General features: G+C 44.0%; 1 protein-coding gene across 2 annotated transcripts in view; it reads left to right on the top strand.

Moving 5' to 3' along the window:
* Cacna2d3 (calcium voltage-gated channel auxiliary subunit alpha2delta 3) overlaps window positions 1-14,391 on the top strand; it is an 857,083-nt gene that overhangs the window by 797,543 nt on the left and 45,149 nt on the right. For both annotated transcript variants that reach the window (XM_085828480.1, XM_085828479.1), the window contains 3 exons: window positions 6,825-6,900; window positions 9,789-9,841; window positions 11,301-11,356. In XM_085828480.1, coding sequence (XP_085684606.1) covers window positions 6,825-6,900; window positions 9,789-9,841; window positions 11,301-11,356 — 185 coding nt within the window. The remainder of the gene's footprint in view (window positions 1-6,824; window positions 6,901-9,788; window positions 9,842-11,300; window positions 11,357-14,391) is intronic.

Here is a 14,391-nt window from a genome sequence, read left to right as displayed (position 1 = left end):
TGCCATATTCCATGTCCTCTATTCCTTCTTTTATCCTTTCTTTGTTCCTTCCTTCCCTCCGTCTGTCTGTCTGTCTGTCTTTCTGTTTTTGTTTTATTTTTTGAAACAGGATTTCTCTGTGTAGCCCCGGCTGTCCTGGAACTCACTCTGTAGACCAGGATGACCTTGAATTCAGAGATCTACCCACCTCTGCCTCCCAAGTGCTGGGATTAAGGGTCTGTGCCATCTCTGACTTCTCTTCCTCCTCTCTCAAGTTGATTCCTTTCTTCTTAGAAAGGCCTTGGATCTCCTTGTCTTCTAGTACTGTGCCTCCACCTGTTAGTCAGTTGTATTAGCTATTTTCCACACCACTGGGATAGAATACCTAACAGACATATGGCCATGTGGTTGGTGGTTTCAGTCCACATGGCAGGGGAGGCATTTTGGATGCAAATCTGGTGAAGATGGTTCACAGTACATTGTGTGCATATCTTGCTAGACCAGAAAGCAATGCAGGGCTATACTCCTTATGGCCCACACCTGGCACCCTACTACCTAGGCCTCATGTCTCAGCTAGACCAGAACTCTCAAACAGTGTTATCAGCTGTGAACCACACGTCCAAGCATATGAGCCTGTGGGAGACATTTCACTTTCAAACCAAAGCAGGTATGACGGGAATCAATGTTTGAAGGTGATTTCCCTCCCAGGCATCCCAATAGGTCCTTCAACCTTCCTAATGTGGCTACCCTTTAATATAGTTCTTTATGTTGTGGTAACCCCCAATCATAAAATTATTTCTGTTGTTGCTTCATAATTGTAATTTTGCTACTGTTATGAATCATAATGTAAATACTGGATAGGCAGAATATCTGATATGTAATCTCTGTGAAAGAGTCATTTGACAAACTCACGCACAAGGGGTCCCAACCCACAGTTTGAAAACTGCTGCTCTAGGATCCCCCATGCTAACTAGAACAAAACACCAGCTATTCAGACAGAGGGAAGGAGGCTCAAGCTTCATCTCAGGAAGGGCAGCCACGACGGAATCTTTAGCAGATTATCAAAGAAACCTGGTTTCTCGCCTACTAGCTCATCTCTTTCCCTTCCCACCTGAAAAGGATCCTCTTGAGCCCCAGTAAGTTGGGCTACTACAGCTTAGCTATGAAGTGCCAATTGTAAAGGACACGTGTAACTTGGAGGATATTGGAACCAGGAAGATGGAAGCCAACACTAAACAAGTTCGTGGTGGTTTGAATAGGAATGGCCATAGGCTTATGTGTTTAAAGGCTAGGCCTATAGGAAGTGGCACTATTAGGAAGTATGACCTTATTGGAAGAAGGGTGTCACTTTGGAATTGGGCTTTGAGGTCTCATATACTCAAGCTACACCCAGGGTGACACATATCCAGTATTATTGCTGCTTGTGGATCAAAGTGTAAAACCCTGGGCTCTGTCCCCAGGACCACGTTGGCCTTTATGCTGCCATGCTCAGTCTATGACAATGATGGATGAAGCCTCTGAAATTGTAAGCTTGCCCCAATGACAACGTTCCATGTGGGACCCAAGGACTCCATGGCAGTTAGGAACCACGTACAACATCCGTCTTCACTGCAGGATATGAGAGTGGTGTTGTTGATCAAGTGCCAGGGACTTGAGGGTTTGCCCTCGGATTTTTGTTCTTATCAAATATTCTTGTGGTTTTTGGGAGGGCCAGGTCTCCCTTGTTCTTCATGCACCTAATTCTGCTTGAAACTAGAAGGAACCAACATGGATGTTCTTGGCCTATAGTTTACAGGGAAATGGGCTGCGGGCAAATAATTTTAGTGTTTTTGAACTGTCCATAGAAAGTATGTCTATCAACTATTTCCCCATCCTATCTTCTTTTTTTCCCTTTCTCTGTTACTATGTCCAGTGTGTGTGTGTGTGTGTGTGTGTGTGTGTTTTGGTAGGTGGTAGTGGTGGTTTTCTTTGTTTCTGTGCCTAGACTTTTCATCCTCCTCCACCCCCTGCAGAAGCTGTACCCCTATTTATCCAGAATCCTTTGTGATTGAAATCACTTTCTAAGTGGTGAGTCATCAAGGTAGAATGAAAACTGGAGAGCCTTCTTCCCTCTGGCTCTTAGGGAGCTAGGAGCTTTCCCACTCTCCAGTGATCCTGTTACATTCCAGCCCACAACCCAAACTCAGAGTTGAGGGAGAAAGGAGAAGAGCGTTCTGCTTGGATGACTGATCTCCTTTCACGCCTACTGCCTCAGCGGAAGCCTGAAGCATAGCAGCTCCTGGAATGAATGCAATGGTTTCCTGGCTTCCTGTTGGCCTAGCCACTTCCACCGAAGTATACTTTGTCAGAGGTGACATTGAAGGGACTGAGGAGACAGAATGGCTGGAACCGGTGTTTCAGGGCCAAACTTTCTGGATTGCAGGAACATGAAGACTCTGACAGACCACTCGGTTAATCTCACAATGCTGCTGCAACAACTGCAATGGCTGTCTTGGTCTTCCTCATCTGGGCGGCCTGCCTCCATCTCAAACACTGACTCCAGGCCGCATATCGCATGCCTGCCCTTGATTCATGTTTTGTCTCAAGAGCTAGTGGAGTTTTACAAGGTCCCCAGTCATCTTGGGGACCTTGTGTTAGCCAGTGTGAGCCCACTTTGTTTGTGAGATCCACCGCGTTGTTTTCTACTTTCCTCCCTCTGGCTTTTCAACACAAAGTTGTCTGCTGGTACAGGAAAGCTGTCGACCAGCCACTGCTTCTGCAGGTCAGGATGGCAGAAAGGGATTCATAAGGACCACAAACGTTCAAAAGACACGGTTTATTATTTGTTCCCTAAAATTTACTTTAATAAATCAAACATTTATTAAGTAGCCTCCCTTGCAATTCTTCTGCTCAATTGGATGGCCTCATCACACTCCCATGCTACCTTGGGCAAAGTAAACATGAAGATACTTGGGTATTGCATATCAACAGAGTACCTAGGCACTGGGAGGAGACTAACCCTGCCTCCTCCCAGTACCTAGGCACTGCGTCCTCCAGACCAGGCCTGCTGCTGTCTGCTTTACTCCCGTAGTTCCTTTGAAGAATGAGCCCAACTTCCAAAAATCCTCAAGGAATAGTCAACGGCTTCGGCTTCATCCACTGATGGACCCAATAACTGAAGGGACTTTTGGGAGGCAGTGGGGCTATGGAGGGTGAGATCTGGTTGGAGGAAGGGAGTCGTCCTTAGAAAGATAGATCTTGGCTCCGCCCCTTCCTGGTAGTCTCCGCCTCCTGGATGCCCTGATGTAAGCAGCATTAGTTTCCTACTCTAGAAACCTGTTCTGTTCTGTGCCCCTGACATTGGGGAGAATGCCAAAAATTCCCAGGAGAAAATAACAGCTTTGGTCTTTTGGATACCATTAGCACCTGACAATGGGAGGTGGTAACTTCCTTACAGCACTATGCGTGAGCGATATGAGTGAAGTCAATCGGCTATGGCCCAGTGCACTGCCTCCTGGGTAATGCAGCAACACACAGCCTTGCAGAGTACGCTCCTCAACTAAAGCTTGTGCTGAGTGATCTGCGGTTAGACGACATGAGAGCAACAGGGCCTGGGTGAGGTAAATTCCTGGCTCCCATGTGAGTGTGCCATGTGGAAATTACAGTGTTCTGTGAGGAGCCGCTTCAGCGGGATGACCTGACTAATGCCGGGTTGTGGGGCAAGAGAGACAGCCCTCCATTCTTTAAGAATTTCATGTGTTCATGCTTCATGCCCTTGCCTGTGAGAGCGACCCCTACAGAGTGTGCTTTTAAGCTCAACAGGAAAAACATTTGTAGATGCCACTGCAGGTCAGTCGCTTTGCTTCTTAGAGGTTTAGAATAAAAAATGCTTACTTATATAAGCCAAGATGAGCCTTATGTCAGCTTCTAGGGTCATTCTTTTATGGCTATATTTATAAATATTAAGCTGTTTCAAGGTTTGTTCCAAAGTTGCTAATCATTGAACAAGGGATAGGGGACACTAGCATGATTAGGCATTATTATAGGTAAGTTTCCTGGACTTGGGGCACAGAGTAGGTATCTAATAAATGTTTGTCCCACAGTTACTAAGCAGACTACACGAGCTTAGCTTACCACTTTAAAATTCAACCTGCTAAGTATTAGAAAAAAGTATTGCTTGGTTGGAATCTTTTTCTTTTTCTTGGTGGAGAAAACATAACAAAACAAAACAAAAAAGACCCCAGTAACATCAAAATGACTATTAAAAAGTAGATTATCCTGTCCAGGGTGCATGGCAGGCTTTGAGCTGCTGCTTTGAGTTGCTACTTGGGACGGAGTGCCTGCCTCCTTCACAATTTCAAAGAGCCCCATCTAGGGAGTGGGTTGTTGCTAATGACAAGGTCTTAGGCTGTGGACAACTGTGGTTGAAGTGGTCTGGGGATGAAGTCATGGGAATTAAAGCATGTTATCTGTCATGAGGCTAAATTCCCAGAGCTGAGCTCTACAGGGCTGTACACGGGCTTGGGCTAGGCACAATTCTCGGGGCTTATTTTAGAGCCGAATGAAAGCAGGCAATTATCTTGTTCTTTGACTATAATCAGCAGAACAGGATGCAGGTAGCCACAAAGTGGAGTTATTTAAAACAGTAAAGAAAAAAAAATCAATTCCAAAAGAGCAATATTCTCAAAGTGTCCTTTTTGCCAGCATGTTGAGAAGCCAGTGAAGGCTGATTCTCTGACCTCTTTGGGAACAGTAGTACCAAACCAACCCCTTCCCCTTCCTTTTGCAATGAGAGGCAGGTGCTCAGGCTCTGCGGAAGCTTCCCCATGGTGATTCATTTTGCCCTCCTCCATGTCAGCTGGGGTCTCTGGAAAAGATCCAGGGAGAATCCTGAGCTTCCAGCCATCTGTCAGTCAGGGAGTTGCCATGGTTACCACCAGGCAGCTGGTCTTGTAAGCCAGCTGGGTTCATTCTGGCTGGGGACTGCTCAGTAGTCCCTCAGCAGGAGGCTCCAAAATGATCTAGGACTTTGGTTCTGGGAACCTATCTTAAGCAGCATTTGTTATGATATTCCAGTGAGAGCCTAGCCTCGATATAGATGCAGCTCTGTGTTTCTGAGAAGAAAGCAGACTTGAAGTGGATTCAGATTGGCCCTAGGATCATTCTAGCCCTGCCACTCATTAGCTCTGTGGATTTGGACATGTCAGGCTGCCTGAGACCTGCTTTGTACTTTTGGCAAATGGGCTGATATGCTCTGAGGAATCCATTGCTTATGGTCACCACCCAGAGTCCAGCCAACAGCAGCTTGGTACCTCAGTCCTCAACTCAGAATGCAGGGATGGAAGGTACTATAGCATGTCCCTCTCACCCCAGCTTTGGAGGGTGCCTTGGACTACAGTAATAAACATGGTGGCTTCCCAGTGAACTGTCCATCCTCTGGCCAGCAGATGGAGGCCTGGGTCTAGACTTCACCAAGGGTAGTGTGGATCTGGCTCAAGGTCTTTATTTCTACTCCCTAAGCAAAGCTGCATGTTTGTAGGAAGCAAAAAGTAGACAAATGGGAGACAGTTTCTGATAGAGAGAGTCACCCAGGAGTACATAGGTGATTGTGTAACCACCCTTTGTGCCTTATTGTGCCACTGTGTACCACTCACTGGTTGGAGCTGACCTCCATTGCAGTTCAGTTAGTACTGGCCAGTTTTCTTTTAGGCATTCATACATTGACCTGGACTTTCTCCGGGAAGCTGTCCCAATTATGTCATTATGTCTTGTGGCTCACCTAGATGAGTTTGTCAGCAGGCAGTAGTTTATGTATTTGCCTTGAAAAACAGAATTCCTTCTCCATGATATATACTGTATTAGGCGCTGGGGGGATCAGGGAGGTGAGAGACGGATACCACATCAGGCTGGCCATATAAAGTGGTAATATTGTATTATAGAAGTCTTTCTGAGCATAGCAATAAGTGTACCCAGTGTTGAGCAATGGACTGTTCTAGAAAGGGATTCTCGTGTGGGAGAATTCTACATGGACAAATAAGAACAAGTGTATTAAGCTATTTGAAATCTTTCCATGTCAGGTTGGACTTTGGTGGACTCCCCTTTAAACTGTCAGGGATTGTGGTGGGGCAGTGGAAGTCAGGGGATCCTGTCTCTGTCCACTGCTTCTGAGGATGAGACAAGGCACTTGCTCCATTTACCTTCATTAATTAAATTTTTAATTGTCAACGGGGAACTAACATACCTCAGACAAATTAGACAGAGTTGCTGGGGCTGACAGCTATACTTTTATCAGGAGTGACAATAAAATGTCAACATTCTTGTTTCACAAATGAGGCTGTTCTCAACCAAGGATGCACTCACTATAAAAGTGATAACATGGAGGATTGTGGGCAATAAACACGCCTCCTCCCCGCAGGCTTCCCCTTCCCATCACCTTAGGTCTTAACTCAATCCTGGTCTGCTTCCTCGGGCATGGGAACAGGCAGATGGTTTCGCTACTTTGTACCCTAAAGTGTCTCTTGCTGGGTCTCATGTATCAAACAAATCAGGGTCACCAACTCAGTCAGAGTAGCCTGGAGAGTATGGTGGTCCATGCCAACTATACTTGTTTAGAAGTAAAATGGAGAGAATTCATCAAGTTGGATAATTTTGTATCTTCCGGCACTCTTCAGTCCCTCCCTTTGTTAGCCTATATTTGCAGTGTGATTCTGTTCCAATTCACCACTATGCCTCTAATCATTGAGCCTCGTTCTGTTGTGACTATAGCTCATGTTGCTAGTGACTGCTCACCTTGCTGGCCCTAACTAAGCATTATGTAGTGGCCATATGTTTTCATTTCCTGAAGCCTCTCTGTATTTCCCCCACAGAATAACCTTGTACGACTACCAAGCCATGTGTAGAGCCAACAAGGAGAGCAGTGACAGTGCCCATGGACTCCTGGACGTAAGTACAAGGATGCTACCCAGGCAATAGCTGGGAGCTTCTGCTGCCTTTGGGACCTGTGGCTCAGACTTTAGGGTAATCAAATGTACCTTACTCAAGACCAAGAATGTTTAAAGGCATTTCATGACTTGACTCACTAAAAACTGTTTCTGCTTAAAACCGGGTCCAGTGATTATGTAAGTTAAAAATCAGGTCAGGCTCTTAGATGGATTAATGAACTGTCCCTTTTTTATAGACAAGGAGGGGAGGAGCTTTATTGACAGTTACATAAGAGAATTTGGTTGGTTTAACAGAAATTGTCCTTCTGAGGGAGTTGGTGAGATAGCTTAGTCCCTACATTTCCTTCCACATAACCTTGAGGACCTGAATTTGGGTCCCCAGGACCCACATGAAACCCAAACATGGCAGTGCACATCTGTAAGCTCTGAGCAGGTGCAGCATGGAGTCCAGAGAATCCCCAGTACAGTCTAGCCAGCCTGATCCCTGAACTTCAAGATCTTTGAGAGACTCTGTCTCAAAACCCAAGGTGAACTGCAACAGAGGAAGAGACATCTGTCATTTACCTCCCACCTCTGAATCCACAGGTACACACACAACTGAGCACTATACACATATACATGCATGCACACACAGGAAAATATCTTCCTTTTGGCTTGTAATAGTGCTCTCCGGCCAAGTGAACAGGTGGGTTCCTCTGCTCTTCTCAGTGCTTTCTGCCTGGGAGCTGCTTCCAGTGGGGTGTGGTGGTGGGGATATTGCAACCTAGGGTCAAGGCATACAGTGCTGTGTCCTTAGAAATGAGCTCCAGCCTGTCAGAAACCAACAATTGTCAGTTTTAAAATGTAATTTGCAGTGTACAGAAAATATCAATTACCTGAAAACTCAGAATATTTTTCTCCTTTAAGGTAGACCTCAAGATAGCCCACAGATGTATTCAAACGTAACCCTTGAAATATGATTTTGGGAATACTAAAAGCCATCTAAAATGTTCATTTAAGGACAAGATTTCAAAGCTGTCTTGGTGAACTTAGCAGCCTCTGTGAGACCTGAGACCTTAGCAGGGTGCTATCTAAAAGCCACATGTTTAACATGGTTCTTCTACACACAGCGAGCCAGAAAAGGCTGAGATACAAAGTTTCTGAGAAGCAGCTAAGAAGTTGGACTTTATAGAAAACACTGCTCAATGGAAACTTTAGAGGAAACATCACTTGGAATCCGGGCTTTTTGTTTCCAAACTGGCTTCCCTGCACTTAGTGTGATTTATTTCCAGATTTGAAATCTTCCCAAGACAGGTTTCTTCCATTCCTTTTAAAAAGTTCAATGACCCCTTGAGTCCCCAGCGATTGTTTCCACTTACAACCTTAATCCCTATTTGCATAATCCCTTTGTTTGCTCAGATATCCTTAGAGTCTGGGTCTAGCAGGCTCTGCCTGAGTTCCTTTCCCCTGGCCTCTGGTGAGCCAGTGCCAAGCTACACAGCCTTGGGATTCCTCTTAGGTCTCCCTCAGCCACCCATTTCAGGGGGAACACAGATGCAGAATTAGCCCATGGTCTAACTCCTTGGCTCTTTCTGGGGCTCCAGGGAAGTGATGGTTTTAATGTTATAACACCTAATGAGCAGAGCATGGCGATTTGAGGCATTTGGTTTTAAGAAATTGTTGAAGTTAGTATCTTTCTCTGACCCTAAACATGGAGGAAGAGGGTCCCCTGGTTTAGGGACTCACTTGATGTTGATGTTGAAAGCCTTACTCAAATCAAATAAAAAATATACAGCCTTGCAAAGCAGGGTGGGCTGGGAATAAGCCCAATGGGTTTCGTTTGTTTGTTTGTTTATGCTGCTCTCTGCTGCTTTCTGGCTTGAGACAGGAACCTTTCAGCAATGTTTAGGACACTATAAATTTATTCTTGTTTTATTCAAAACTGGATCATTCCTCCATTCCCAGTTCTGGTTTTTATAATTAAAATGCTCAGAGAGGAGGATTAGGCAGCTGTCGCCTCAGAAACCAAGATCTGGCACGCTTTTTCCTAATGGCAGCCACAAAAGGTGCTGAGGGTTTTCTGGACCTGCCGTCTGGAGCCCAGCTCTCTGCCAGTGCCATCGTCTGCCTTGCAAATCTGCACACCACTTACATATCTGGCATACCTAGGCACAAAGAGCCAACTGAGGAGGACATGGTATTTTCCAGAATTCAGGAAATTGAATTATCCACATAGGAAATATCACAGAGTAAACAATCCGACTGCTTTTTTTAATTAAAATATTCTGAAATAAAGATTAGGCTGTCAATGCCTTCTTTTATAGCATGCAGGGGATTTTCTGAGGGGATAAAATCACATGTTCATATGGTTATCATTTTTTCAAGTCCAAATATGTAAGTGCGAGAAAGGGCAGCCCAAATCCTACATAATTCATGGAAGGCATTAAAATCAAGTGTGTTCAATTTGTGCCTCTCTCAATGAGCGATGCACAGTGATGGAGAACTGCGAGTCACCTTTCCAAAGGGGAGCCGTGCGAATTACCATTTGAAATTAGTTACATGATTCTAGCCTCTCAGCACCAGGCTGTGAAATATTAGCCCCTAGAGGGTAAAGGTTTAAGCTTCGTGTGCTGAACTTCCCCCTTCCTCCCAGTGATAACCCTTGTATTAGATCAGGTTTATTTTACTTGTAAATCACATCTCACTACAGGGGAGTTCAAAGTTTTAAGATGTTAGTTTTGGGATACAGTATCTAAGCATTTTCTTCCTTTAGCTAGACCCTCCCTGGTTTTTTTTAACATGATATCCATCTCTCTAAAAGAATAACATTGTCTCTATGTAAAACCTTAAGTCAAACTACAAACCTCTTATTTAATCCATTGTTTTAACGGGGTGAATTCTTCCCTCCAGCCCTATAAGGCCTTTCTCTCTGCAGCCAAGTGGATAATGACGGAACTTGTCTTGTAAGTACCATCGGCTACGTTCTTTTCAACAAGTGTCCTGATCCTGTTGCTCTGATAAAGCAAATGGGGAGCTGGTGCTTCCTGTTCTCTGTGACTTAGATCCATGGAGCACCTCAAAGTACTGAACTCTGAGACTACAAAGTTATCTTGTTTTAGTGTTGGTCCTTCGCAAGCACTCTGCAAACCTCCCTGTCATCCTTGAGCAGACTAACAGCTTAGGATACACAAGCCAAATCTATTTATTGTGGTTACTGTTAAATTTAACACGGATGCCTGGCTGTCTTAATGCTGCCTGGGTGGGCTGTGGTCAGGAGAACACACAGCTAAGCTGTCCACTGTTGCTCTGATGTCTTGGCTTGGGCAGGAGCCAGGCTTACAGGGGCTACAGAGAGAGCTAGGGGTTCTTCTTGGGCATGAGTTAATAAGTTTACCTTATCAAATTGAGGATCCCGGGAGACTTCATGACTTAGGTCAGACTTGAAATGTGACAAAGATGAAAACTCTGGCCTCCGGATGAGATGATACATTGCAGCGACAGTGTATCCCAGGAAAGAGGAGAATTCCATGAGTAGAATGTTGACCAGAACACCAAAGTGTCATTCCTCTTTCTCCTAGCCAGGAGCTAGTGCTGTAGATTTAAGGCAAACCCCTTGCCATTTGATGAATGGACATTGCGATAATATACATATATATATATATATATATATATATATATATACATACATATATGTGTGTGTGTGTATATGTGTGTGTATATATGTGTATATATATATAATATATATATATGGATGTTGATGTAGATATACACACACATATACATACATGTTTGTATATATACATATATATACATAAAATATGGGTATATATTCATATGCATATAAATTTAATATAAATCTATATTAATAAAATAATGCTTATACAACCAAAGGCAAACAAGTGCAAAAAAGAGATGGAAGATACATTAAGGTTAGTGGTAGGATCTTCGTGGAGAAGTAGCTGTTAGGAATAGTAACCATGGGTCTGAAAAGTGCATACCTAAAACATTTTTTTTAATCTATCGCCATTGATTTAGAAGGTGATTATATCACCTTTGTTTGCATCCTTCACTAGCAACTGAGAAATTCTGGTTGTTCTGAAGTTAGATTATGGCTTGATTTTTGTTACAAGCTTGCTGAACTCCTCCGATATTGCTGCAGAGCATGGCTCTGACCAAGAAGAATGTTCTGTTTTGAAGTTCTGAAATAAGGCAAAAGGGTCTTTAGAAATTGGCTAAAGACCCTTTCCAAGTGAGCTGAAACCTAGTGGCAATTCAGTGGACTCTCAGCTAGCCACAGCGATGTCCCAACGTGTAATGTTATTTATTTCAAACGGGGAGGGGCAGCACAATGACATAAAACAGTACTGCTCTACCCAGGCTTAGCTGATCTCATAACCCTGGGCTTTTCCACCATTTCTTTAGGTTCCTGGTGGAGTTTAACCTGTGCAGTTGGTGGCACTCCGACATGACAGCTAAAGGTAGGTAGCAACTGGGGTTTCTGTTTCTTAGTGTGAGTGATGAATCCCAGGTCTCTGATGCTCTTCATCAGGGATCCACTGGCTTGCGTTAAATTAACCATGTAGGACAATGTGACAGTTCTTCAGCTCTGTCAGCAGAAAGCCTCTCTCTGCTGAAGCCTATGCCACATGCGCTGCGACACAGAATGGTACAGATCCTTTCAGGCCAAGTTCACTTTGACCTGTTTCCTCAGCAGGGGCAGAGGAGCCACCCTTTGTCAGGGTTTGAAACCTTCAGAAAGCTGACAGGCAACATGAAAGGCCAAGAGATGCAGACAAGCCACCACCCCTGGCCAGGCCGGAAGAGTGGATCAGCACTCTAGCTTTGTCTGCACAGCTGCAGACACATGAGTTAATGATCTGAGTGCTGGGAAATGAATACTCTCAAAGGCCCAAGTCTGCAGTATATCTAAAGTTAGGCTTAACTTTAGCAAATGAATCGATCTCACCAAGGCTCACTTTCTCTATAATTAGCACAGTGTCTCTGTCTTTCTGTATCTCAGTCTTTCGGACTCTTTCTCTGTCTCTGTGTGTGTATGTATGTGTGTTATAAGTCATATTGCCTGATTACCAGAGTAAATGGGACCTAAGATGCTATATAATTAATTAATTAATTAATTAATTGTAACGGATACTGGTAGAGCATCTTAGGTCCCATTTACTCCTAGTCTAGAAATTCAATGTAAGTAAGTAACTGAGATTGGTAAGAAGGTTGACAAGACACTCACAATGCCAAATAATGACTTGTTAAATATCTCCTAATGTGAACAGTTTAGGATTCTAATTCACCCACTGAAAGGTCTATTATACCGGTACTGCAAAATTTTTAATTAAATTTATAAAATATTGGTATGCTTAGCTAGCCAGATGCAAGGACTCATGCATGTAGGCCCCTCAGCTACTCAGAAAGCTGAGGCGGGAGATGCTGTGAGTTTAGGAAGAGGAGATTAGCCTGAGCCACAAAGCAAGATTCATACGCTTTACCAGAAATCATAAAAATATATAAAATGATAAACAAAATCCAAGACAAAAGACCAGTGATAGGGATACAGTCAGAAATCAACAGGAAGAATAGGAAATTAGTAGACAGAGCGAACTACGAATCATCGCGACAGCAAAAAAGACTATTATATCCACTAAAGAAATGTTACCTCTGGTATGAATTTGCTTTTGTTGATATTATTCACACTGTATTTTTTTAAAAGGTGGGATGGAGCAAAAATAAATCAGTATGGCTTGAGGGCCCAGGTTACAACTTGATTAGCCTCTCTACACCATCTTTCTATGGTGCCGGTAACTGGGAACAAGGACCCACTCCATTTAAATGAGGTTGGGCTGCCTCTGCAGTGGCTGTTTCGGTGGCAAGTTGGACCCTACCTGTGCAGGCAGGTCTGGGAACCTCTGACTTCCCTGATGCTTAATAAAGGTTAATTAGATATAGTACAGGTTTGAAGAGGGCACTGGAGCACATGTGCATGAGTCTAGTGCAAAAGTGTGTGTTCATGCTTCGGGGGGTGGGGGTAACTATTTCTTAAGAGTAAGCTTTGTGCTGAGGGTAGTAGATGCATCATCTTTTGGTGGATAATTTTTATCTTGGCATTCCTTTTCACAGTTGAGGACAGTTTTCTGTCAGTAGTTTTTCTGTACAGCTGAGAATGATCCCAAACTTTTGATCCTCCTGAATCTACATCCGCCGCTCCAGTGCTGGGATGTTGGCTTCTTTATTCAGTGCTGAGGACTACATCTTCCTGAATGGCAGACAAATAGTCTACCAACTGAGCTGCATCTTCAGTCCTCAAGAAAGGCCGTCTTTATGTCAATTCCACTGTCAGAGCTCCCATTCTCACCTTGTCCTGTCATCTCAAACATCTATGCTAGCTTTTCATTCCAAAGACTTAACAATTTCCTTTCCTTTCCTTTCCTTTCCTTTCCTTTCCTTTCCTTTCCTTTCCTTTCCTTTCCTTTCCTTTCCTTTCCTTTCCTTTCCTTTCCTTTCCTTTCTATATTTTGAGATCTCCATTACTGTGATCCTTGCTTTGTCTGGAGCTGTACTGTTTAACTGAAGGGAAGCTCTGTCTCCCAGCAGTCACTGCAATATCTGGGGACAGTTTTGATTGTCATAGCTTGCTACTGGCATCTAGTGGGTAGAGATCAACATGCTGCTAGACATTCTCCAACACTCATGACAGCAGCTACAACAAACGGATAGCTGAGTCAGTAGTGCCAGCATCGAGAAGTCCTGGCCATGATGGAGGGCACAGATCAGGGCACAGTGGCGTGAATTCTATAGACACTCTAGAAGGTTCCCACTCAGAGCATTACATCCCCCTATTTCTTCACAGCTTCCCCAACATGGGTGAAAATTATAATGTTCTGCCTTGAGAGTCTTCTTACACCCCACCTCAAAGATAATTTCCAGATGTCCCTTTACTAGATAGACCACCAGTTCTCAACCTGTAGCTCTCAACCCCCTTTGCGAGGTCACATATCAGATTTCCTGTATAACAAATAACTTACAATATGATTCATAGCAATAGCATAATTACAGTTATGAACTATTAACAGAATAATGTTACAGTTGGGGGCTACCATAACATGTATTAAAGGGTCTCAGTATTGGGAAGGTTAAGAATCACTGCTCTAGACTGTGCCACCTTCATCACACAGATTACAAGGAAAGTTAAGAAAAGCTGGTCCTTTATGTTGCTACCAAGGGTACGCTGGCATAGAGCATAATACCAGAGTGCTGGGAAACTTTCTTAGATCCCCTTCAAACTCCTCTCTCCACCTTAGCTGAAAGGTAACCACTGGTATTACATATCACCAGATCTCTCTGAAGACACAAGGCATGTAGATAGGTAAGAAGATAGAAGCAGAAAGTGAGAGGGAGGGAGGGAGGGAGGGAGAGAGAGAGAGAGAGAGAGAGAGAGAGAGAGAGAGAGAGAGAGAGAGAGAGAGAGAGAGAGAGAGGGAGAGAGGGAAAGATGGAGAGAGAG

Source organism: Mus caroli, unplaced genomic scaffold (assembly GCF_978045245.1).
Source record: "Mus caroli unplaced genomic scaffold, Mus_caroli_1 scaffold_12, whole genome shotgun sequence".
Classification (NCBI taxonomy): Eukaryota; Metazoa; Chordata; class Mammalia; order Rodentia; family Muridae; genus Mus; species Mus caroli.
Note: the sequence above shows the minus strand (reverse complement) of the source record. Positions and strands in the feature narration are given on the sequence as shown.